This window comes from Pieris napi, chromosome 5 (assembly GCF_905475465.1).
Source record: "Pieris napi chromosome 5, ilPieNapi1.2, whole genome shotgun sequence".
NCBI classification, from domain to species: domain Eukaryota; kingdom Metazoa; phylum Arthropoda; class Insecta; order Lepidoptera; family Pieridae; genus Pieris; species Pieris napi.
In genome coordinates this window covers 1,450,549-1,475,936 of record NC_062238.1, presented here as the reverse complement: position 1 = coordinate 1,475,936, position 25,388 = coordinate 1,450,549, and the positions used below count along the sequence as shown (strand labels likewise).

At 33.0% G+C, this 25,388-nt stretch overlaps 3 protein-coding genes and 1 long non-coding RNA gene across 8 annotated transcripts; 2 read left to right on the top strand and 2 right to left on the bottom strand.

Moving 5' to 3' along the window:
• Positions 1–41: 41 nt before the first annotated feature.
• LOC125049332 (lipid storage droplets surface-binding protein 2) lies at positions 42–6,331 on the top strand. 2 transcript variants are annotated; one of them, XM_047648497.1, is made up of 6 exons: positions 42–233; positions 830–950; positions 1,108–1,340; positions 5,266–5,452; positions 5,668–5,802; positions 5,924–6,331. In XM_047648497.1, exons 2-6 carry the CDS (start codon positions 830–832, stop codon positions 6,154–6,156), a joined length of 909 nt encoding a protein of 302 aa, XP_047504453.1. In that variant the 5' UTR covers positions 42–233; the 3' UTR covers positions 6,157–6,331. The 2 variants fall into 2 exon arrangements, with proteins under 2 accessions (XP_047504453.1, XP_047504452.1); XM_047648496.1 differs by having other exon boundaries at positions 5,251–5,452.
• Positions 6,332–6,351: 20 nt separating this feature from the next.
• LOC125049333 (AP-1 complex subunit sigma-2) lies at positions 6,352–11,449 on the bottom strand. Of its 4 annotated transcripts, none has more exons than XM_047648500.1 (5): positions 11,155–11,446; positions 10,891–11,069; positions 10,606–10,714; positions 10,177–10,314; positions 6,352–6,865 (listed from the first exon to the last, which is right to left on the bottom strand). In XM_047648500.1, the coding sequence occupies exons 2-5, from the start codon at positions 11,067–11,069 to the stop codon at positions 6,821–6,823; spliced, it is 471 nt and encodes a 156-aa protein (XP_047504456.1). In that variant the 5' UTR covers positions 11,155–11,446; the 3' UTR covers positions 6,352–6,820. The 4 variants fall into 4 exon arrangements, with proteins under 4 accessions (XP_047504456.1, XP_047504454.1, XP_047504455.1 ...); XM_047648498.1 differs by having other exon boundaries at positions 11,245–11,445; XM_047648499.1 differs by lacking the exon at positions 6,352–6,865 and adding an exon at positions 7,148–7,672 and having other exon boundaries at positions 11,245–11,448.
• Positions 11,450–13,737: 2,288 nt separating this feature from the next.
• On the bottom strand, positions 13,738–14,174 carry LOC125049610. The gene is made up of 2 exons (XR_007117034.1): positions 13,998–14,174; positions 13,738–13,839 (listed from the first exon to the last, which is right to left on the bottom strand). It is a non-coding gene; the product is annotated as an uncharacterized LOC125049610 (long non-coding RNA).
• Positions 14,175–14,328: 154 nt separating this feature from the next.
• LOC125049609 (F-box only protein 9) lies at positions 14,329–24,720 on the top strand. Its single transcript, XM_047648996.1, has 11 exons — positions 14,329–14,534; positions 14,657–14,791; positions 15,702–15,839; positions 16,301–16,451; positions 17,696–17,838; positions 18,248–18,411; positions 19,135–19,329; positions 19,921–20,056; positions 22,474–22,584; positions 23,147–23,343; positions 24,569–24,720. The coding sequence occupies exons 1-10, from the start codon at positions 14,532–14,534 to the stop codon at positions 23,324–23,326; spliced, it is 1,356 nt and encodes a 451-aa protein (XP_047504952.1). The 5' UTR covers positions 14,329–14,531; the 3' UTR covers positions 23,327–23,343; positions 24,569–24,720.
• Positions 24,721–25,388: the final 668 nt, after the last annotated feature.

The following is a 25,388-nucleotide window of genomic DNA, read 5'->3' as shown; positions in this document are numbered from 1 at the left end:
TGCTCATTGCTATTCGCTCACTTCTTTAACTTTAAATTCAGAAACCATTCAACCAGTTCAATTTTAGTCCTCGACTTGACTAGACGCTAGTATCCACCTAAAAGTTTAAGTTGTACCTTGATTTCTTTCATTTTATTAATTCAAGATCAGTGTTAATTTTAAAATATCAATTAGTTTCTTTAGATCACTTTCCTCACTCATATTTTTAAAAGTGTACGTCATAATTATTAAAGGTAAGAATCTAACCGGAAACCATTATTTGGAACCACATAATAAATAATTGTTTTTGGTACATTTTAAACTCTTCGTTTCAATTCAAATGTCTAAAAATCTATATGTTATTGTGCGTAAACTTACGTTACAACGTGGCTATTTATTTCATTTAACTACCCTCTAATAATCAAACATGTTTTTTAAACTTGTCTCACAATTACTGTCTTAATTACTTTGATTTAGCTATTGCGTTTTTGCTCCTTCCTTAATTTCTATTTTTTTATTCTGTAAGACTTTATTTCAAACTCATCAACTCAAGTTAAAAATAATTAAAGGCAGGTAGTGCTATGGAAACTTCTAGTACTTGGTTGAAGATTTACAAATGGACTCCAATAAGATTTCAGTTCAAATAAACTTGTTATAAATAGCGTGTTTCTTTTCTACTTAGTAAAATTAGATGTTTTTGGCAACATAATTATTTAAAATGGTTTTTGATACTTTAAATTTCTCGATTTACATTACCACTTTCTAATACAAATTTCGTCGTTATCGTATTGACTCATAATGTAATTTTTTATGAAAAATTAATTAAATTTTAAACTATACATTTTGTTAGATGGCAGCAGAAGTTGGTACTCCCTCTTTTAGCCAATTGCAATCAGTTCAAAAAGCAATGGCTTTACCATCAGTAGAAGCTGCAGTCGGACAAGTTGGGGCTCTATACAGCAAAGTAAAAGGTATGATTTTGTTTTTCTCAATTTCTCAAATGACCTGCAATCTTAAAAATTTCTTGATATTGATTACAATCATAGTTTACCTCTTAGTTTTAATGATATTTCTTCTGAATTACATAAAAATGCTAATACTTTATAAAAATAAAAATCTTTCTTTTAGGAGCACACTCTCTCCTTGAATGGGCACTGTCAACAGCAGAAGCCAGTGTCACACTAGCAGCACATACTGCTGCACCATTTGTTGCTGCACCCCTTGCAATAGGGGATGCAAAGGTTGCTGCGGCACTTGGTGAATTGGAGAGAAGAATCCCGATAGTAACTGAGCAACCTAAAGTTATTGTGGAGACCACCAAACAGGCTGTGCTTTCAAAAATTTCCCCACAGTTAAATAGGGTAAGCTTTTTCCCGGTTATATCTATAATTAAACCTCTTCTTCCGAGTCTATAGAACTATTTTATTACAGGATTTTTATTTTATGTATAATTATAACTAGTGTTTGTTAAAATTTGTGATTGTGATCTTTAAAATCTTCTTCTTTTTTATATTGTCTTTCCTTATATTTAATTATACTTAGGGTCCTTCAAGAAAATAGCGTACCAATTCTTAAAAGGCCGGCAACACACTCGCAAGCCCTCTGGCATTGAGAATGTCCATGGGCGGCGGGGCGGTATCACTTACCATCAAATTCAATTCATAGCTTGGACTAATTTTTAGAGATTTTGTGTACTTTAAGACAGTTCTATAAGTTTGCCTTGTTATTAGACATAACTAACAAAGTATAAGATAAAAACGAAAGTGTTTATAGTTACTGTTAATTTTTATGAAAAAAACTGTGATACTAAAACATAAATCATTTAAAGTCCAAAGGTCAACCGACTGCTTAGTCATAATAATTGTGCAATATATACATGTTTATATTTAGGACTGTATTCATTAGTTTATGTAGTATAACTTACAAAATGTTTACTACCCTTTTATTTATAGACTTGCCGGACAGGTTTTTCACATGTTGCTACTTAAAATGGTACTAAATGACATGTGAAATAGTGGAATAGTTTAAGTGAAAATCTAAATGTGTTCTTGAGTTTCGAATTGGAAATAGAAATTATCTCAACCCTTCCACAATACAGTAATAAGAGTTGTTGATACTTTTTTGGTGTTCTGTTGTTGGGACTTTTTAAAGTTTACAATCAAAAGTTATTTTCATACTGTAATTGTTTTGTATTTCGGATTACTCTTTGAAGTGTGATGTAGGTAGATTTTAACGGAGAACGCGAAATCCTACTATACCTATAATTGCAACCATTTCTAGATTTTAATCAATGATCGATCGTCAGTATTATAAGGTTGCTGTTACGACTTACGATACGATAAGATTTGCATATTGTTTTGTCAATGTAATTTGATATTATTATTTAATTACATTTAAACCAAAAACCGTATAGTTTTTGGTCACGTACTTCATTTTCATTCTATGCACTAGTCCCTCAGCCCTCTTCCGTCAAAGCTGTCTTAGGTTTGATATTAACAAGTGAAGTTTAGTGACTATATTCAGACTCCCTATTGAATATAGTATGTTTATAAGAGTTTAGAAGGTGTATTCAATGTACCCTCCAACAGATATTTATATAGAGACTAGCTGACCGGGCAAACGTCGTTTTGCCATGTTTATCATTTATAATAAAAAAAATAGGGGTTGATCGTAGAGGGGTGAAAGTTAGGCGTTGTATGTATTTTTTAATGTTGTATCATAAAAAAATAAAAACAGAAAAAAATTATCTAAAAATAAAAAATATATATTTAGGGGTCCTTAAGGGGGATGAAAAATAGATGTTGTCCGATTCTCAGACATACCTAATATTCACACACAATTTCATGAGAATCGGTCGAGCCGTTTCGGAGGAGTTTAACCACAAACACCGCGACAAGAGAATTTTATATATTAGATTGATAAATATGTAGGTACGATCGACGCATTAAAACCTTTACAATTTATAAATAATTAGATTTTGAACGTTAATACTAGGTACGTTGTTTTATTATCATAATTTTTATAAGATTAGATATCGATATGGCGCACATTGACCCGGAACGCGAGAACCTTCATATTTATCTGGGCTACATCCGTCGATATTGAGGATCCGTTTGCTTGTAATGTTTTGGGTTATACAAAGGTCATTTGATAAACATTTCCTTAACGGTATACCGTCCTAAGACCGCTGTTGGTGACTTTGTTATGACAAAAAATATTTTCAAAATCTCCCGAAATCTCTCTTTCGCCCAGGACTCTAAACATTCAGATGTATGCTTAGGATTCCTGGGCTCCGACTGCCATAAGAAGATTGGCGCTTAAGTTATTTATTAGTTAATACCTACTTGGCTACAAAAGGCACAATAATTGTTGGGCATATCATATCTTAACACTTTATCGAGACCACAGACCCAGATATTTGATAGGAATATAAAATTCAATTTTTGAGCTGCACCTTATCTAATATAATATAGAATTTTCGTGTCACAATGTTCGTTCCTATACTCCTCCGAAACGGCCCGACCGATTCTTATGAATTTTTTATGCATATTCAGTAAGTCTGAGAATCGGCTACTATCTTTCAAACCCCTTAGTGACATGGGTGTCCACTGTCCACCCCAAATTTTTATTTATATTTTATAAAATTAATATTTTATTTTATGATACAGCATACAAAAATACATACAACCCTTAATTTTCGGCCTCTACGATCAACCCTTATTTTTTATAGTAGATAGTTATTTTAAATAAACTAAAAAAAATATTCCTAGAAATAATATACATGTCAAAACGACGTTTGCCGGGTCAGCTAGTATATTTATAATATAATATAGAATAATTCAGCAAGCTACTCTATTTTTACCAAGTGATCTTAATAATACGTGATACGGCTTCGTCATGCAACGAGGAAGGAAAGGACGTATTTTTAATGTCATGGTCTACTTAGCAGAATAGGTTTAATACATATTTCGCGATAACAATGCAATATTAACAAAAATAGAATACAAAATGTTGAAACGGATTAAAAATGCAACGTTAACTCATTATTACATCATCCGTATATAACGTACGTACTCATAGTCCATTCGATTATCTCTAATGATATAATAATCAGCCATGAAAATTAATGCCAGAAACTGATTTAAGGCTGTATAGACCGTGAAAGATATTTTAAACAACTAAATTTTTTCGTTGTAGCCATAGTAATGGCAATTAAGTCGCCACGAATTTTCTAACCTTACTTTTGAAATTTAATTATCAATAACCTCTCAAATTATATCACGCTATTGTTTATCTATCCGGTAATGTTTGTAGCAACTGCAAACAATTTTAAGTCAAATGAATACGTAAGACTTGTTGTAATTATTGTACAATATTCTACTAGCAAATTTTATTAGTTCGTGACTAGTATGTTGTCATTAATGCGATTTTGCCCTAGATAGAATAGAATTGTATCAGATTTAATGTGGTAGCAATGTTGGCCTAGTGACTTCACCTTGCGACTCTCATGCCTGATGTTGTTGGTTCGATCCCCGTGCACCAATGGACTTTCTTTCTATGTGCGCATTTAACAAACTATCGTGAGGAAACCGGCTCGCCTTAGACCCAATAAGTCGGCGTGTGTCAGTGACAGGAGGGTAATCACCTACTTGCCTATTAGATTGACAAATGGTCATGAAATAAGAATCAGATAGAAAGAGACCCAGACCTAAAAAGGTTTTAGCGCCACTTATTGATTTATTTTATGTCTTTTGTAGTAATTAATATATGTTTTAGAAATATTGGCATTCAGGACCTATCTGGTCGCCAAACTTCAAAAAAGTACATTGTCTTTCCATTTTTTGTCATTGTTTCTTGAAGTAGGGCGAATGGATAGAATATATGGTGGAGTTAGTAGTTTATGTGCCAATTTTGAAAGATCGATACACGATTTAAAACTTCGCTCGATAGAGAAAAATTACAATTTTTTTTTACATTTTATGACGAAAATGTATATAGAACATGATTTTGAAATTGACACGATATATTTTATCGCAAGCCAAGTAATCCATTTCAGAAAAAAAAATTGATAAAACAACATTAATTTAATGTTTTACATAACTAATTATTATTACGGGCCGGCGCGCCTCAGTGCTCCAGCTCTCCACTGCGCCCCGCAGTCCATCCCGAGACACTGACACAGCAATTCGTGCCTCGTGTTCCTCCCAACATTTTCATGCTTTACTAACATAGTTGTAAGTCCCACTAACACTACCATAACTTTATTTAAAGGTAAATCTAAATCAGGTTTATGGAGCCCGCGTAGCTGCCGAACAGAAAGTGAAGTCACTCAAGGAACTCAGCTGGGTCAAAGCAAACTCCTTGCTGTCCACGGCCTATGGCCAGAAGGCTATGCAGGGGGTTGACTGTGGAGCCGTGTATGCTATGAGACTTCTTGACCACTACCTGCCGCCCGCTCAGGGTGAGGCTCCAGGTATGACGAACTATTATCTTTTTCATATTACGATAGAAAAAAATTATCTCGGAACTGGTTTTAGTATTAAAAGCATTTATTTTATCTTGGACAGCTAATGAAGTTGTGGGTGGAAATTTTATCTGAAAGAACTAATTGACATATGATATGAACATACTGCGATTTATTAATAAGATCAATAAATTGCTATTTTAAATTGAACTATTTATTTCTAGTGAGCACAGAGATAGTACCAGCAGATACAGATCCCACAATGCACACCGTACAGACTGTGGGTCGGCTCAGCGCCGTGGCTGCGAGACGTGTTTGGGCCAACCTTGCCGTCAAAGTCACTGAGCTAAGGAGCTCAGGTAAGATATCCTAGTCTATTTAGTTGATCACCCTTTTGTCCTTATGAGTTATGTGAAACGAAGTTCGCGAGGGCACTTATTCTAAAAATTATTTTAATTTTCAATTTTTTTTTTCTAACAGGTATTGAACTAGACGTGCGCCGCTACATCACGGCACTATTAGCCGCACTTCATCTCGCAAAGGTCACAAATGATGAACAACAGAAAGATCAAAGTATTGAAGAGAGAAAAGAACAAAAGTCCGCTGAACCTACCCCCGAAAATACCCCAAATAAAAATGAAACACCCACTTCCCCTCCAACCATTGAAATTGTCAAAGCATCACCCGAAGCAAAGTCTGAGGGTGACCAGTGAAAAAAATTATTTATTATTTATAATGTTAAGAATAACCACAGTGAAGATATTATATTTCTATCTACATTGTTTTGGTAATATATTTACTCCTATATAATGAAATTATGAGACTGATGTCTATGCATGCCTATATGAATTTTATATTGTGATTATCAAATATAAGCTCTTGATAAAATGTTGTTTTAATAAAAATGGTTTTGGATAAATGTTTATTAAATACTTATGCATAATACAATAGTTCTATACTTATTTTATACGGCGACAAAAATTTGATATTTTTCATTATAAATGCGCACATTATTGTAACAATTATTATCCACTTTTTGGCACTTATCAAGTGGTAATAAATGAAAAGACGAAACGTAAACACGTCATTCTATTCATAATAAAGACAAATTAAGTACATAGTATATTTGAGCTATAGATCATATTAAAAAATATTTTTGTGCATATATAAAATGCTGTTTGAATATTAAATAATGCTGCCTATAAAAGTAGTAGTATCGTTTCAAATAGAAAGTAGAACATACCATGACCCGATAAGCAAGATTTTTTAATTTCTTAACGTTGGTAATAGGTCATGGTAATCCTGTGAAAACAATAGACAAAACTAAACCTATCCTTAATATAATCTATACTGCTGTGGTTTCTCGTCTGTGATCGTCTATCCAAGGCCGTGGTCTTCGAAGAATCCCTGCGGGGTCTCCTCCTGCAACAAGGGTTATCACTGAGCCATTGTCGCTCGTGGCCGTGTTAAACCGAGCCATCGCTTTTCGGCACTATGAACACGGCGTACCTTACTTTAAAGTACAAAAATGTACCATTTGTTGTTTGTTTGTACAGATTATGAAGAATTAATTTTGCTTTAAGTGTTTTAGAAATTAATCAATTAGAGATGGTTGATAAAAACTACAACGTAATAACTTCGAAAAAGTCTATAGCAAAATCATATTTTTTTCTTTGTACCTAGGTTTATAGTTAAAACGCATTGTAACTTTTAATAATTTTATTCGGTCAGTTACAAAAAATATAATGGCAAAGATTAAATACCTAAAATTAAAGCAGAATGCATAATATAAAATAATCTATCTTGAAAGTCACTAAGAAAAAATAAATTCGTAATACTCTAACGTAATAAAATCTTAGAAAAATCAAACAAAACAATAAAATAGAATACTTTGGCTTAATTAAATCTATAAAAATTATGTCATCGTTTTTAATCTAGTACATAATTCGGTAAAATAGTACCAAAATTAACAATAACTAAATAGCGTAGCAAGCATTATATAAACCCATATTAACAGTAGGAACGAAAGACATACAATGTATGGCATTCGTCAGTTATAGCCTCCAATCATTCTCGTACTTACATATCCTATACCTAAAACACAACCACTCAACTTAAAGTTCATTAGTGTCCCACAAATCACCACTGGCGCCCCAGAGCCTCAGAGCGTGACGTGGTGACGCCTCAGAGGAGGCCCACGTCTCGTAGAGCTTCGTCCACTGTCTCGTCCTAGTACATTTAACCCTTGGTTTTGGTAAAATGGTCAGCCCATTTGGTACCTTACTATTTACGCTCTACTAAGATGGTGAAACGTGATTTTGCTATTAATGCAATTTGATTAATAACTTTTAGATATTTCGAGTGCAAGCATTTGTTTCATTCTATAGTTACGATTAAACCCTTTTAGGGGAACTAAGAGAGTACTCTTAAAACTTTGCATAACAAATGTAATGTTAATTATACACCATTTCATTACCCAATGTGCATGCTTTCCTTCACCATAAGCGATGTTAATGCAAATTTAGCGAGAAATACCATGAGCTCTGTATATTAAAGTTAAGGTATTTATTTGTAAAGCTCATGCCACATTAGTTAGGAGCGGGTTCATGCAAGAAAACAGAGTTATAGTTCTCAACGATATATTTAAAACAACCCATTACATAAATGCAACATCCACCATTGAGTAACGACATTGTTTCGCTTTTTATACTTAGATGGTATTTCAATTTTCCATTTCAGAAGGTAATTAATTTCAAGTATAAAAACCGCGTTCCCGCGTAATACACTATTCTACTGGAGACACAAGCCACTAACAAGATTCTATGAGTTATATACGTAACGATTGGCTATAATTACTGTTATTTTCTTACGTAAAATAAGATCTGCAAGATTTAAAATTACATATATATATCTCTATGCATTGTGTAATAACTATACTGTTACAGCACACGAATGTCTGATAAAGTCACAAAAACTAACTAAATAACTTCGTCTTCTGGTAAGAAGCTCCAAAGTAGATTCATAGTAATTATAAATATTAGAGTCATGTTTTTCCAAATAACTATCTTTATTTTAAAGTAACACTTATTTTATTGTAATCAAAACAATAATATATGCAGATTAAATTAAAAATAACCTTGAAATACCATTTTACTAACAATAAAGGCAAAACAATGTCACAAATACAATAATATGGTTTAACTAAGCTACACAAGATAAGCAAATACACAAACAACTCGACAGAACCTTAACAAATATACTTAGTATAGAAAGCCTCAAAGAATACAATATAGTTGGTCTACTTAATATAAGCTCGATAAGACCTGAATGTATTAAAGATTTAAAATTACTATTAAGATCACTACATCTTAACTATCTATGAATGATTTACTCTGAGACTGTTATGAGATAACGAATAAAGATATACTATATCTAGTGTGTATTAAATTCTATATGTAATGGTGCCTCCTAATACTATTTTGTGGATGTATAATGTATTGAGGAAGTTCTCTTCTCTAATGTTAACTTGGTCATTCAAAAACCAGAATTTTTTTTTGAGTAATGCATAGTTAAATTTAAATTAATGTTATCAATTTGCAATAAATTAGTTTAAAGCTCATGCGAAAGGTAAGCAAAAAGCAATTAATATAAACGCTTTTTTTTTCAATCTCTATGTATGTATGTATCTACTGTGGGATGATATTTTGTTCTATATAAAAAAGCGTTTATAACCTTTAGACGTTAGTGCCAGAGTCCCTCGATTAAGTCCTGCGAACCACCAGCATGCATCATAGAGAAGAATTTATTAGCTGTGCAGTGCAAGACAGGTATTCATAGACATTTAATTTATATTAAAGAGTCTGTAGTTTATCTATAGCCTATAGTGTTTTGTGTAGTAGAGTACAGAATTGGAGTTATTTTTTTAAAATGCGATAACTTCGAGACCTACAATCATAGGATTTTGAATCATTTAGCCTAATTTGCATAATTAGTCAAATTTACATTTCTAATATGGACCTCTAGAAATTTAGGCAAATTATTGAAATTGAAGTGAAGTATTAAATATATAAAGGCAGTGCTCCTACTATAATTAAACATCTAAAAGGCACTACCGAGGCCACTTAACTATCAACATGGTCCACATTTCCATTTTTTGCCTACAGCTTCTAATTTTAAACCGATATGTATTAACTAGATATGGATGTTTCAATTCTACACATTGCTCTGTGTCACACTATTTACAGTTTTATGTCAAAACAGAGAGATTACTCTATAATTTGACTGTTTTTGACTTTTGCTAAACTGTCCAATTTATAGAGAAATTATCTGTGTCAATTAAAATTCTCAAATATGACTTTGTATAATTACACAAATAGATACTGATAAATCTGAATAATAACCATAATAAAACCACTAACAATCAAATGATCCTATCCTATTGCACTATACTAACTCTTGAATAGTTGATACCAATTAAAAAATACTACATTATACCTGGATATACTCCACAGTATTTTGTATAATCATAAAGTAACCCAAAAGATTTTAAGAAACAATATTCATATCCAAAAACATCTCAATCTTCAATCAACAACATACATTATGTCAGCCACATACATGGTATTTTTAAAACAAATCTGATAAATTAGCACTAATTGATAGTTAAAAATACCATATGTGCAGATCATGATACAAACAATTGTTCAAACAAGTTCATTATCCTGACTACTGACCTCTTGCAATAAGTCCTGAGCAGCAATAGCCTTCAGCACATTCTTCTTGCTTGTCTCCTGAAGCTCTCCACCAAGCACCAATTCATCCAATATGAAATAGGCCTTCTCAAAGTTGAAAATTATATCCAGCTCACACACCTATAATATGAAAAAACCAAATAAGAATTGAAAATTATTAACATTATTATTTATCTGCACCATTCATTATTTGGCAAATAAAAAGTAAGGCTAAAGGAAGTTTCATACATATTTGTCTTTTGTTTTCAGTCTTGAGAACTTCACACCAGGCATTATGTCATTAATTGAAAGTGAAATTCACTTGATGTGGTTTTACACTTAGCCATGGTGATGTTTACCAAAATACTATCACAACTTACTAACCTACACTTTACTAAAATATATAATAATATAACACAATGTATAACTTACACTTCCAAAGTACTTGTCAAGAAGTTCAACATATCTATGAATAAGCTCTAAGGTGAGTAGTTCATTGTCTTCTTGCTCCATAGCACAGCAGAAATACAATGATGCATACCTAAAACATTAAAGGTTTTATGTTAGAAACTGTTTATGTAGTTCAGTTAAGTATTAGCGTGGTGATTTTAAGAAGGAAAGAAATTTGATCTATTCAAGTCTAAAAATGATTAATAGAAATAATTAGCTTATGTATTTATAACACTAAGACAGTTTAAATACAATGTTTGAACATACCTTTTATACACAACCTTGACATCCTTCCACTCCAGAAATGAGCACATCTTTGGTTTCCGGGCCAATACTGTGGTGATTAATTCTCTGGTGATCTTCTTTTTTAATTTATCTGGATGAGCTACATACCATTTTTGAAGGCGTAATTTGCCTTGTCGACTAAATAAAAGCATGAACTGCATCTGAAAACATACAACATAGAAACATTGTAACCGGATTAAATTTATTTCGAAATATGCCCGTACGAAATATATTTCATTTACTTACAATATATAAAACTAGGCTAGGTCCTACCTAATTTAAAATAAAATTATAGAGAATAAAAACTTGTCATAAAATAATTGTGACTCAACCTACCATTTTGAAAACTAAAGTAACATAGAATATTGTTTTATTTCTATGGAATGTACGTTATATTATAATGTAGTGTGATTTAACAACTATTCTAATCTCATACTGAGGTTTTAAATAAGATTTTAGAAATAGGTAATTAATAATTATATTTCCAAAAAAGAAGAATTAGTAAAGATTAAAGGTGTTGGCACTTGGCATTTGGCATTTAGCCACAGATGTCTTAACTCGAAAGGCCTTTAGCATAGTGACAGTTTTGACTTTGTGAGTTTATTAATAGCAATTATTGTGAACTTACACCAAATGGATGACGTTAGACATTGACAACATGTAAATAACATATACAGCTGCCAGCTGGGGGTCTAGCCAAGATGGCTTAACAGTAGTGTATGTAGAAAGTCGAAAACTAAATTTGTATGAAAATGACAGCTCGTGTCGACAGTCGGTAGCCTAGGCCCTAAAGGCGTGAGTCGGGATACAATAAGCGACGCCATGACAGTGCTACGAAAAGACACACATTAACGCTTACGCTATTCGGTAGCCAACGGCCAATTAATGTTTCGGCAGTGTAGAAAAAACGGCGTTTCTCCGCCATGTTTTAGCGTGATCTCAAAAGCTGCTGTTTGCAATAATTCAGTACAACTATTGCCATCTTTAATGACTACCGTTTTAAAAACATCTCATATTTTGGACGTTTTAACGAAATGGTTTTAATTTGTTATCTGTCTTTTTTTAACGATCTCGTGTAATTATAATAATTTAAACTAGAGTGAATATTTTTAAGTTAAGAGTTTTAGTTTTTCTATGAATCAATGCGAGGATAACATAATAGACACAGATAAATATGAAATATCAAGAAAATCAGCAAATTAGTAGAGGTAAATCCTGTTTATATTGGATATCTTTTATTGATATTTATATTGCATGTAAGTTTATAAAATTGTTCTTTAGTTTGAAAAATACATATACCATTTAATATTGCTTATATTATGTAATCACAAAGTAAAATGATTGTACATTTTATTTATATTTCAGATGAGAAAGCAGTCACTAATGAACATAATTAGAAGTTCCAAATATATTTTATTGTAATTATAATAGAAGCTAATGATATAATATTGATTTAAATTAATCAAATAAAGTGGATTTATACTTCTTGAACTTTGGAAATATAAAATCTAGTGAGCAATACTAAGTAATGGTAAGCAGATATTTTATTTAATTATTTACAAATGTTAATATACTAGAGAAGTTATTAACAATATTAGTTAATGAATGAGAAGTTTGAATTCAAGTCCCTTGGGAGTTACTGACATTGTTTGGTTATTAAAAACTTTAATTGACAATAAGCAGCAAAGTGACAAATTAATTATATTTTTAAGTTTAGAATTAAGTAAAGAGTTTTAATATTAAAGTTACCTATTGAACAAACCTTGGACTGATCTTACAGTTTAGTTTGTCAGTTTTCTATTTGATCAAAGTACTAACTAAAATATTTACTTTCAGAAAAAGAGAAGCTAATAAGACAACTAAAAATATAAAAAAAACCACAAATGGACAAGTCTTATCTTTTAATTAATTTAAGTGTTATATTATGTACCTGAAAATGAATTTGATAATGGGGAATGAAGCATTTTATGAATAATGTAAAAAATAAGACAAGTGGAGTATGAAATAATGCAGACTGCATTATGTTAAGGAAGATATTTGGTGCCTTATTTTAATAAAAAATAACCATAACTGAATCATTTTTATTTTGCTACCTGTTTGTTTAATATTCCTAACTATTAGTAAGTACGGGTCATTCATATATGCATTATCTGTATATTCTTGTAAAATAAACTAATATAGTGAACCACTTTAATGGCTTTTCCTACTAAAGAAGACATAGGTAAATTGCCAAAAATAAAACTGACAAATACATAACATACAATGTTTATTCATTTCTTGCTTAAACAGATTTTGCATTTACATATTAACTATAATATAGTAGCAAATCACTGATATAACCAAAAGTTAATTGACATAAATATTAACTTAAAATCAGCATCAAACTTAAATTTATATCTAAGATGTTGGAACATCAATATGGAATCAAAGGTTCATTAAGGGTTTTAATGTCATACCAGACTAAGTTTCTATTTTATAATTTTTATTAATCCCTCTTTTCATTTCATTGAGTACTTGCTGCTTTTCAATTCTCACTTTCTAAAAGTATAAATTTATTATAAACAATCAACCTTTATGACTCCAACTTAAACTGAAATTGTTTGTTGGACATAAACAGAGATAATTCCAACTAGTAGCAAATCACTAATAAAATCTACACTTATATAAAAATCTGCTTTCAAATTGACATTAAAAATGTTCAAGCACAAACACCAAACCTAACTAAAGCTTAAATCAAACTCTAATTTCAGTGTTCACACTAGTCTACGTTTTTTTTCTATTGTTTTTTAATTCTTTGGACTTTATCAACTTCTAGTCAACCTTATTTTCACTCTTTATTTATCAATCCACAGTACTATTTCTATTGTTTCTTCTAACCGGTTACAAAATATGATGCTTCTTCATTTTGCAGATTAGTTGTGAGGTCAAATCCTAAAAATATCAAAGTATGAGTACTACTAATTATTATACATCGCGATTATGCAATTTCAAAATATTGTATTTATTTGTAGCCTTAAATTTCCGACAAAACATGAAACAAACCATAATTAATTTAAACATGCAATTAAATTCATATATTTACTTTGCACCTTCCGTAAATTCCACTTAAATCGAAAATTGTTCCGACCTTGCTGACATTCTAATCCCTTTTGCAGCTTCCAATTGCAAATTTACAATAATATTGTAAAGTTTTAACCTTTATTTGTTTATAAAAGTGACATTAGGAATACATTTAATCCAGAGACAATATGACGGAATAAAGTGCTACGAACAGCAGCTCGCATCTACGCTGTCGACTTTGCGGTAATGTATCGACATGCCTCTTGGCTACGAACGAAGCGTTTTCGACAGTACAATTACGCAAAAGCGGTAGTGTATGTAGAATACTTTTCGACACCAATATGGCTAGACCCCCTGGCTGATAACTGATTATAGTTTTGTAGAAGATAATAATAGTAAAATTTACGTTTTACAACAATATTTTGCTTCTGCTTTAAAACCTGACAAGAAAACCTTTGAGAACGAAATACAGATAAATTTTTTTACAAGTAATATTTAAGCGCAAAACCCTTATTCGACCTCACCATCGTGCTTAAGTGATTGCCAATACCATTTAAGCTGACATGGTAAGGCTCTCCATGACAATATGATTGATTTTTTGTTTAAATTTTTTTATTTTAGCTTCATTTGTATGGTAGTTATCATCGATGATAACATTGCCTCAGCAATAATGTATTCATTATTATAGGCTTCTGCAACAGGTTCTGGATCTGGAACAGGAACAGGTGACTGTGAGGGAGAGGAACAGGATGACTCTTCATCTCACTCAGAAGTCCTTGAACTTACTGAAACTTTAAACTCATTGAGTGTTGATAAAAGTCAGGTAATCTATATGAATAGTAAAATATGTTGCTAAGCTCATAACTGGAAGACGGCTGAAATTATTTGAGTAGTTTTTTTTATTTATTCCTTGAATTCTTAGGAAGATTTTTATGGAGAGAAACATTGGAAAAATGGCATCTGATAGCCTAAAAATTTAGTACATATTATGTACCTAGCTTATTGCTAAAGCGAATAGAATACTAATTAAGCCATCGATGACTATATCAAATTATTCATAATATATATTCACCAAACTGAAATTTTTCAGTTTTGCACATCAACCTTCTACCACTTGCAAACCTGATAATAAGACATGTCCTTTAACTTACCTGGTCACAACTGTTCTTAACTTGAGAAAACTCAAAAATTTGGCCGTTCAAGTTGATTATTGCTTAACTTTTAAAATTCACATAGATATTGATCACGGAGATAAATTTATTTATATCTTATGAATCTAAGGCGAAGAAATTATTAACATGTCCTGATAATTGTTTATTCTTCGTTTAAACGCTCCATAGTTAGTTATTGTATTGATAAATGTGGAGATTATGCCAAAAGTCACCTCATTGAAGTAGAAAGAGCATAACATGCTATTCTTAAAGTATTCGCCTGTCGCCAGGTGCTTTGTAATCTGCCCTATAGTAACCTATTACTAGCTGGTCCCTAGACCAGCCTCTCACAAAATATAATAACAAAGGCAATACCGGCGCCTGCATTGCCGTAAAATGCAAATTGTGAAGAGGCTAATAAATGTATTATTATTATTCTTATAAGAATCCTGGAAGAGGCAGGCGTCTTATAGTATGCAATAGTTATAATTTCACTGAAAATTTTATCAAATCGAAATTTTGATATTTGCAAACCTTATTATACCAATTATGTCTCAAATACTGTATAATTTTGGTGCCTAGAAAGACTATGAAGATGAGTTGTCACTATTCCGACAAGAATGGCAGCGTGAGTTGGAGGTCAGCCCATCACATCATAGAGATGTTACAAAACCAGTGCCAGACTCAACAGACAGCAGTCTGCAGACTGAAGAAGACAAGGTTTATATTGTTATTCTTTATTTATAATAATCTTTAGTAAACCTGAACAGAGAATCTTTAATTATCTTAATAAGGTCTTTATTAAAGGGGCAAATGATGGATAATGGAACGTAAGAACAGCACAATCTGCCATGTAAAATAAGCATAAAAATATTTTATTAAGTACTACTACACAACTTTAATATGTCAAATATAGTAAGTAAGATTATAGTAGTAAGAGTAACACTTACCGCTTGACTATAAATCTGATTTTATTATTTATTTTATTATTTTTAGATGTTTTTTTTTGGTCTGGGCCTCAGATTACTGTATTTGTTTCATGATCATTTGTCAATCTAATAGGTAAGTAGGTGATCAGCCTCAGTGTTTGACGGTTTTTTCTGGGTCTAAGATGAAGCTGAGCCGGTTTCGAACCTACGAATTCAGGGATGGATGGAATGTATGTTCGTATGTTTTCTCAGGCTAAAAGCTTGTTCCGTCTGGGTGTTGAAATGGAGAAGGGTGGAAACCTATATGAGGCAATAAAACATTACAAGAAAGCTATACAAATTTTGCCCGATGTTGAATCCCAGATATATGATGCTAGCGAAGTGAAGGTTGTAGCTCATGCAGGTAAATTGAAGTAGATTTATTCATATTTATTTATTTACTTGGGTATATTAAAAAACTTTATACATATGTAAAGACATAATTATATTTATTAGATTGTATTCTGTAGATTGGTTTGTGGAATCAGTTTCCTCACTAAGACTCTCAATAGGTCCGTTGTGCGTAAATTTATTTTGTACATTATTAATTATCTATCATGTGATAACTTGATGTTTCATTTTTTTTTGTTATTCTCTGGAAAAGACGCTAGTTTTGGCTTGTCATTTAAATTTTAATGCAAATATTTTTTTGTTAGCACAAGAGCGGAAGAACTGGTGAATAACTCTCCGCCACTCTTATTAATTTATTAAAGTTCGCCACATCATACATAATGCTATATCTAGTATATGTTACAAACTATCTTTTCTAAAATATATGACAAGCAGACTTGGCCAAGCATTGCTGTGGCTAAGATTTTTGTTATATTACATAGTAGTAAACTATTCAAGGGAAACGGCAGTAGAACACCAGTCCACCATGCATTTTTGGTGGTTATTCAATTCAATTGTAGCTTAGGGGACGTCCATAATTTACGTGAGGTGTTTAAGGGGGGGAGGGGGTCGAGTCAAATCTCATTTAATCTTACGTTGGAGAGAGGGGGGGGTCTCGGCAAATATCATGCAATTTTTTTTCTGAGGGAAAAAATATTACGAAAACGGTTGACCCTAAAGGCCATCTCTCATCATCATCAACTTCCCGCTAACTCCATACCTAAACGCTCAACATTTCGCTTATTTTGTTTAAGTCGTAAATTAAAGCACGAAGCAAATTGTTTTTCTTTTTACAATAACAATCCAACGCGTTTACGTAAGAAACCCACATTTTGAAAAATCTCACGTGAGATTGGGGGATGGGGGAGGGGGTTGAATAAAATCTCACGACATCTCACCAGGGGGAGAGGGAGGTACAGAAAATTAAAAAAACACCTCACGTAATTTATGGACGCCCCCTTATGTGAAACGTTGGTACTTTCAACACAGCGCCATCTGTTAGAATTGTATCAAATAATAAACAAATATTTTGCAATAAAATAATATTGCGGGTATAAATTGATATTTAAGCTATCCTATCTTTTAAGTTAGATCAAACTAACTGCACGGTGTGCAAATTTGATTGATATCGGTTCGGTAGTTTAGGAATTTTTTTTAATTGTTCGGCTGTCGTCTGTACAGTTAGTAATATTTTATTAGAAAAATAAATGCTTGCAGAGGTAGAGGAAGAGGAGACAAACAACACGGTATCAGACGAAAGCGATGATGAGGATGCAGTTGAGGGGGAAGAATTCGTTTCTCGGATTCAAAGGATCCTCACTAGGAAGGGCCATTTCATACAGGCAAACTGCCCTACTAAAGTAAGTACTTATAAATTCATCTCAATGCAAGTATTATGCAATAATTTTACATACACCTAACAGAAATACGTCGTAAAAAGCGCAAAATAAGAAGTAAAAGAAAAAGAGCCTTTTCCTTTAAGAAAAGAGCGTACCAATTCTTGAAAGGCAGGCGACGCACTTGCGAGCCTTCTGGCAATGTGACTGTCCATGGGCGGCGATATCACTTAAAATCAGGTGAGACTCCTGGCCGTTTGCCTCCTATTAAATAAAAAAAAAGTTATATTGGTTTCTTATTTTATCATCCATAATAGATGGAATGAAGCTTGGTTTAAAAATGTAGATGTTTTATTATGTTATATCAAATTGTACTTAGTTGAGGGTTTAGGGGTAGATTCAGAGTCTGTGAATGTTTTTTTCAACCTTCTAGAGTGGTCATATGTCGTGGCTGCCATATGAAGTGCTGCAGCTGATTCTACGATGGGTAGTGAGTTCGGATCTCGACTCCATATCCTTGGAAAGAGTATCAGCTGTCAGCCGTGGATTCTACGTCGCTGCAAGGGCCAATGAATTGTGGAGGTCAATGTGTATTAGGTAATTATATCCACACCATTTTTTTAATACATTTTCCCTTCATTGCGACATCATGGAACATTACAATCTAGCCTAACTTAAAGCTGTAATAAGTAATTTAAGTCTATTTAACATAATAAAGTGTCTCAAAACACTACTTACAGGCTGTAAGTGTTATTAAGTGTTTTATTTTGACACTAACCGCTGTTTAGCACTTAAGACTGACGTGTACTAACACTAATTCAGTAATTCAAATAGTTTATCCCTTACTAGGCCCGTGGTGTCAATATGTTGAATAGCCTTCGTTTGTACAGCTTGTCCTCGGACATAGGCCTCCTCTAAGAGCTTCCACTCTTTTGTTGTCTAGTTTTACGTAGCCATACAGGACCAGCTGCTCTTCGCACAAATCTTTTCAAAAAATTTCATAAAAATAATTCTAGAAATAATATACATGGCTAACAACGTTTGCCGGGTCAGCTAGTATACTAAATATATATGTATGTATATTAAATCCTGATAACCATGAACGCTATTGACTGGTGTTTTCCATATTTGAACTAGTTCGCTTTTGCCGATGTAGCAGAGTGCCAGAGTGATTCTTGCTAGTTCTTCTCTTCCGTTCAGCCCTCTTGATTTGAGAACTGACAGTGAATTTCTAATAACTCTAAATTTACAGTTATTTTTCGATGTCAGTACACAAAATAAATATATCTTTGCTTTTTGTTTTATTAAGAATATTTACAGAACATGGGGTGCAGAGTGTGGTACGCCGCGCGTGCACGAATTTGCCTCTTGGCGGCAGATGTACATAGAGCGACCCAGACTTAACCTGCACGGCTGCTACATCAGCAAGACCACGTACCTCCGTCACGGAGAGAACAGCTTCCAGGACCAGTTCTACCGGCCTTGGTATTTCATTGACTACTATCGATACCTCAGGTACAATTGAAAAAAACTACGTTGATATGCTTTATCCTTCAACTAAATCATATTTATTATACTATTGCAGTTTACCACATCACACATAATATACACCAGGGTCGATAATTTTTGAAACCAAAAAAAATAATAGTAGGATGAAAACCATTGGAAAAGGAGGATAATATTATAAAAATGAATGGAAAAATAATTTACGGGTGGAGACGGTTATTGTTCTATATCTAATATATAAAATTCTCGTGTCGCGGTGTTTGTGGTTAAACTCCTCCGAAACGGCTCGACCGATTCTCATGAAATTTTGTGTGCATATTGGGTATGTCTGAGAATCGGACAACATCTATTTTTCATCCCCCTAAATTTTTAATTTTATAAATAAAACTTTTTGTTTTTATTTTTGTATGATACATTGTCCGCTTAATTGTCTGCTCTCTACGATCAACCCCTATTTTTTATAGTAGATAATTATTTTTATTGAACAAAAAATGTTTCCTAGAAATAATATACAGGGCAAAATGACGTTTGCCGCTAATTAATAAATCAATAGAAATCTGTATATTTATTCACATTAAGTAAGGATAAGTACTATTGCAGATTCTTCCCTGAGGGTTTAGTGTTAATGTGGACCACCCCAGATGAGCCGATCAACTGTGTGGCCCATCTCAAGTATCGCAATGCCAGGCAAAGCCAGGGCATCATGTCGGGGCATTATCGTCTCGTGGGGACTAAGGTATAATCAAAAGCATTCTTGTCTCTTTGATGATGCGTTCTTTATATTACGATTTTAAAAGGTTTATGTATTGACTCCAAGTTGAAAAACTTAATTATTTTTAAAGTAAAGTCAAAAGCCCAATAGTGTATAATAGTGCCCCCATATTCATTGTGTTCTGATGTGATATTTACTTAAACTCAAATATTTATTGCATTCCTTATGTTCATATTTTACAATAAGGACCTTGATTAGGCACAGCAAGAGGGCATGCTTTATTATAGTTGATTATATTCTTATACATTTTTATTCTTATAAGATACATTATTCATTTGGTATATTTACTTTGGTTTCACATTGCGAAAAGGTACTTATTAATAAACTGAACTTTTATAAATAAATTAAAGTCCTATCAGTCAGATACTCTGTAACAGTGTAATGACATTTCTTATATAATAACTAATGGTAGGGGAGCCCACGATGCTAAATGGGGATTTACTCGAGCGTCGTAGAGACCTATTGGGATGCAAAGCTTAGATAAAAAGAAGAAAAAAATGTTATATGATAAATTCCTTTTCATCGGTGGAGGAAGCGGCTATAGATTGTTAAATATGTAAAAAAAAACTGTTGCATGGACATCCTCGAGCGCGTCAGATATTGATAGCATCAATGCCCTACGTATTTTTAATAATGTACGTATGTTAATCTGATCGTTTGCATGATGCGGGTGGTTGTATTTAAGGGTTGAAAATGAAAAAAAAAAAAAATTTATCGAGCGCGTCAGATTTTCTAAGGGAGTGTTAAGTGCACCAAAAAAAAGCTCTCGTTCACTAATCTGACGATTTCGATGGGACGCAAACCCACGGCCATTTTCATAATATGCAAAAAAAAATCGCATTTTTGAAATACTCAAGCGCGTCAGATTAAGATATATGTGGTTCATCTTTATGTTCTAAACGTACTGTCTCATAATCTGACGATTATCTAGAGGGATTCGCCTGATCTGACAAAAAAAATTTAGAAAAACGATTCACCGAAAGGGCCATTCCTGCAACTTCCCGCTACTTGGCGCTTAAAATTGATATTTTGAGCTCGCTGAGGTCAAAGAAATAACATGTCTATGCATTTGAGCTCTCCCAGCTCGAAAGTCTGATAGAATTTTCATAGAACACTATTTTTGGAATTTTCAAACCGCAATAACTTTTGAATGGATCAAGCAATTTTCACGCGGTTGGCGGCATTCGACGCAGTTTTATCATCATCATAAATAATTTTGCAATTTTAATTGATAGAACCACAAATTTCGGAGTAATCCCGAAAAAACACTTTTTCGGGTTTCTTTCGTTCACGATATCTCTCGAACTAATCAACCGCTTTTGACGGGCTTGGTGGCGATCGACGTGGTTTTTCAAGCTCAAAGGAGGATTAGTTTTTGAAGTTGATCAATAAAGAAACCACTTTAAAAAAAATATTTCTTATTTTTTTAAGATTTTTCAAAATTTCTCAAAATCTATCGGTCCGAATCGGTTCAAATTCACAGGAAATGTAATTTTGAGGGAAATATTTAGAACGCCGTTTAGTAGATTCCGATCGATTAAAGGAAATGTAGGCATCACGCAGCTGCACGCATTTAACTTTATTGACGATTTCTTGTTATTTCGGCTTGCGGAAATCGTCAGATTATATATTTTTCATTATTCTTGAATTATTTCCTTCAAAATAAAAAAAAAATTAGCTACGCTCGAGAATGTCGAGATGACGGTTTTTTTTTACAACTTTGTTGCCCTTCCCTTTTTTTCCGTCACTCTCAAATTGTCAGATTAGTGGAATATACACTTTTTAGGATGTAATTAACTCACCCTACCTTAATCTGACGCGCTCGGGAATTTCTGATGGTCAATTTTTTTTTACTAATCTGATCCTGTCTTCTTCACGGGCGGCCTTATATATGGGCCTCATATTTTGTGGAGGTACTTAACCGGGTACAAGGTATCCCCCTATATATTAATCTGCCGCGCTTTAGTAAATCCCGAAATCCCCTCTTGGGCTCCCCTACCATAATATAAATAATAAATTTATATTGTTAACTGTGCAATAGCAGAGCAGTGTTGGCCTAATGGCTTCAGCGTTTGACTCTCATCCCTGAAGTCGTTGGTTCGATCCCCGGCTATGCACCAATATCTTTATATGTGCGGATTAAACATTCGCTCGAACGGTGAATGAAAACGTGAGAAAACCGGCTTGATTAGACCCATTAATTCGACGGCCTGTCTCAGGCACGGGAGGCTGATCACCTACTTGCTTATTAGATTGACTTAAAAAGATTTTAGCGCCACCGATTTATTATTTTATTTTAACTGTGCAATAATAGTAATCATAAACAGTATGAAATAATAACTAGATAGGTGATTAACTAATTTAATTAAAACTCCCTTTAGGTGATTATAGTAATAAAGAAGACTCCAGAGAAGAAAGCTCCACAATCTTCCAACACGCGATTCCGTGCCCGACGCAAAGAGCCTCACGAACAGGAACAGATATACCATATCGTATGTACTTGGTTTGAGAGCTTTATAAAGCTTTTATAACAAGCTTCAAAAGTCATGAGTTGCCCTCATTTTTGGTTTTATTATTTATTATAAATAAAATAAAACTTTTTCTGACAGAAATATAATAAATAAAAATCACTTTTTTTGACGCAAAAACAAGTACTTTTCGCGTTCAACTATTACGTCACGCAATTTTTGGAGATTACTGACTCTCCCCGCCCATGTAACGCGCCGTAACGTTTTTCTGTACCCAAGTATAGTAAAACGTTTCGTGACCACCCAGTGACTCTTTATACCTAAAAGTTACCATTATGTGGTGTAAAGTACTGAAAAGTCGAAAATAATATTAACAATAACGCGTAATTCAATCCCCGCCCCGCATCGTAACGTTTTACAAAAGGACCCCTTCCCCCCCAAATTCTTTACGTAATATTTGAACGCTCCCTTAGTAAATTCCATTTTTAAATTAAATAATTTTTTTTTTACATTTATTTAAAAAGTCTTTATATAATAATGTTACAAAGCTTTTTTCTACTAACGTCTCTAATATATCTATTTGCAGGAGTTGGAGCTTCGAAACGTCCGTTCACGTCGTAATTGGTCCTTAGTATGGGAGCACTACGCAGTTTCCACCCGTGGCCAATGGTCGAACTTTGAACTCGGCTCTAGTAAATTCCCTCCCTTTGTGTTCAGCCGTGTCCGGAATTACACCGCCGAGTCCTACGAGCCACTAACTTCCTAAACTTAAGCTCATTATAAGTAAGCATCGAAATTAACACGTTTTTGATAGAAAATCGAATCGAAAGATGAAGATCTTAATTTCTTTTGTGGTGTTACTATTCTTGTTTGCCGCGCACCACCACTTTGTGGAACCAGCTGCCCACTGAAGTATTTCCAAACCAATTCGACTTAGGGAATAGAGCGTACCAATTCTTAAAAGGCCGGCACCGCACTCGCGAGCCTCCTGGCATTGAGAGTGTCCATGGGCGGTGGTATCACTTAACATCAGGTGAGCCTCCTGCCCGTTTGCTCCCTGTTCTATAGAAAAAAAATAAAAACAAAAATCTTGTGTTATGGTTTCAGTTTTATGTTTTATATAGGTGATGAGCTCTAATTTACGAAACCTTATTTATTTATCAATGGTTCCTATCTGACAGACACATCGCAAATACAAGATATTTATAAAACTATGTATATATCTTAATATATATAAATCTCGTGTCACAATGTTTGTCCTCAATGGACTCCTAAACTACCGAACCGATATCAATCAAATTTGCATACCATGTGCAGTTCGATCCAACTTGAGAGATAGGATAGTTTATATCTCAATTTATACCCGCAATATGATTTTATTGCAAATATTTGTTTATTATTTGATAAAATTCTAACAGAAAGCTAGAAGAAGCTGTGTTAAAAGTACCAACGTTTCACATAAGCTATCTACCTTTCACATAAGTTCTCCTACCGTTTCCCTTGAATAGTTTACTACTATGTAATAAAATAAAAACCTTGGCCACAGCAAAGCTTGGCCGGTCTGCTAGTATATATATATATATATATTTCGTTTCTACTTAATATGATTTTACTTAGTACATACCAACATGGAACATTTTGCTAGGCTACCCCAGAGACTGTTCGGTTTTCCGAAATGATTTGTTTTAGGTTCAGTGAATTTTTCTCTTTTTGGTGGTTATGCCATTCAATTGTAGCTTATGTGAAACGTTGGTACTTTCAACACAGCGCCATCTGTTACAAGTGTGACTATCAAATAATAAACAAATATTTTGCAATAAAATAATATTGCGGGTATAAATTGAGATGTAAGCTATCCTATCTTTTAAGTTAGATCAAATTGCACACGGTGTGTGAATTTGATTGAAATCGGTTCAGTCGTTTAGGAGTCCATAGCGGATAAACAACGTGATACGTAATTTATATATATTAAGATTATTAAATAATATAATTATTTCATTTGTTTCAGGTAACGCTAGCAGCACTCTTGCGCAGTTCTTCGTGGTTGTAATTTTATGTTTAAGTGTATTTCAAATATTGTTTTAAAAACAAAGTCAAACCTCTATATTTTTGTGATGTGTAAATAGATGGGGCAAAGCTATTAAAGATATTATTGCACAATAGTGTTGTTTTTCTTTACTACCAATTACAGTAACCCCCTTATAGCGCGGTACCCGTATAACGCGATTTGCGGCAACATATAATACGCAGAGTTTTCTGTTGTGTGAAATTTATAATGATTTGACAAGTCCATGATTAGTTTTGCGTATCTTGGCACCTTCAATTGTGTTGTTATCAAATTAACTATTTTTTTTATTAGTGTTCCTAGTTTTTGAATTGTTCAAAAAACAGTTTTCGAGAATACCCCTACAGCGCGATTTGGTATAACGTGTTCAGAGTGTACCGCGTTATAGGAGGTTTTATTACTGCACTACTTATTGCACATCGCTGTGGATTGGATCTTGTTAATAGCATCTTATTTATTATCTTCTTTTGATTTATTCAAAACGTTACTAGATTGTCTTTGAAAATTTTTGAGTAAGTACGTGATTTTTCTACTTATATTTATTTAATGACAAATTTGCACGCTATTGTGACTGGCAGAATATATTAAGAAACAAATATTGAATCATCATCATTTTGGTATAAATTATATTATATTATATTTATATTTTATACAATTTAGATAAATAAATATATCTCAATAGCGGGAATGCATTAGGTATATTATTAAATTTTATTTATTAATTTATTCACTTAAATTACATTTTAAGTGATTTCAATTGTGG

Excerpts from the sequence above, each read along its gene's own strand:
- LOC125049609 (XM_047648996.1), top strand. Across the intron at positions 17,839-18,247 it reads AGGCAAACTGCCCTACTAAA|AGTGGTCATATGTCGTGGCT; the intron begins GTAAGTACTTAT and ends TCAACCTTCTAG. Across the intron at positions 19,330-19,920 it reads GACTACTATCGATACCTCAG|ATTCTTCCCTGAGGGTTTAG; the intron begins GTACAATTGAAA and ends GTACTATTGCAG.
- LOC125049332 (XM_047648496.1), top strand. The coding sequence starts at position 830 with ATGGCAGCAGAAGTTGGTACTCCCTCTTTTAGCCAATTGCAATCAGTT. Across the intron at positions 951-1,107 it reads TCTATACAGCAAAGTAAAAG|GAGCACACTCTCTCCTTGAA; the intron begins GTATGATTTTGT and ends TCTTTCTTTTAG. Across the intron at positions 5,453-5,667 it reads CGCTCAGGGTGAGGCTCCAG|TGAGCACAGAGATAGTACCA; the intron begins GTATGACGAACT and ends ATTTATTTCTAG.
- LOC125049333 (XM_047648499.1), bottom strand. Across the intron at positions 10,315-10,605 it reads TTGACAAGTACTTTGGAAGT|GTGTGTGAGCTGGATATAAT; the intron begins GTAAGTTATACA and ends TTCATATTATAG. Across the intron at positions 7,673-10,176 it reads CTCAGGACTTATTGCAAGAG|GACGAGACAGTGGACGAAGC; the intron begins GTCAGTAGTCAG and ends TAAATGTACTAG.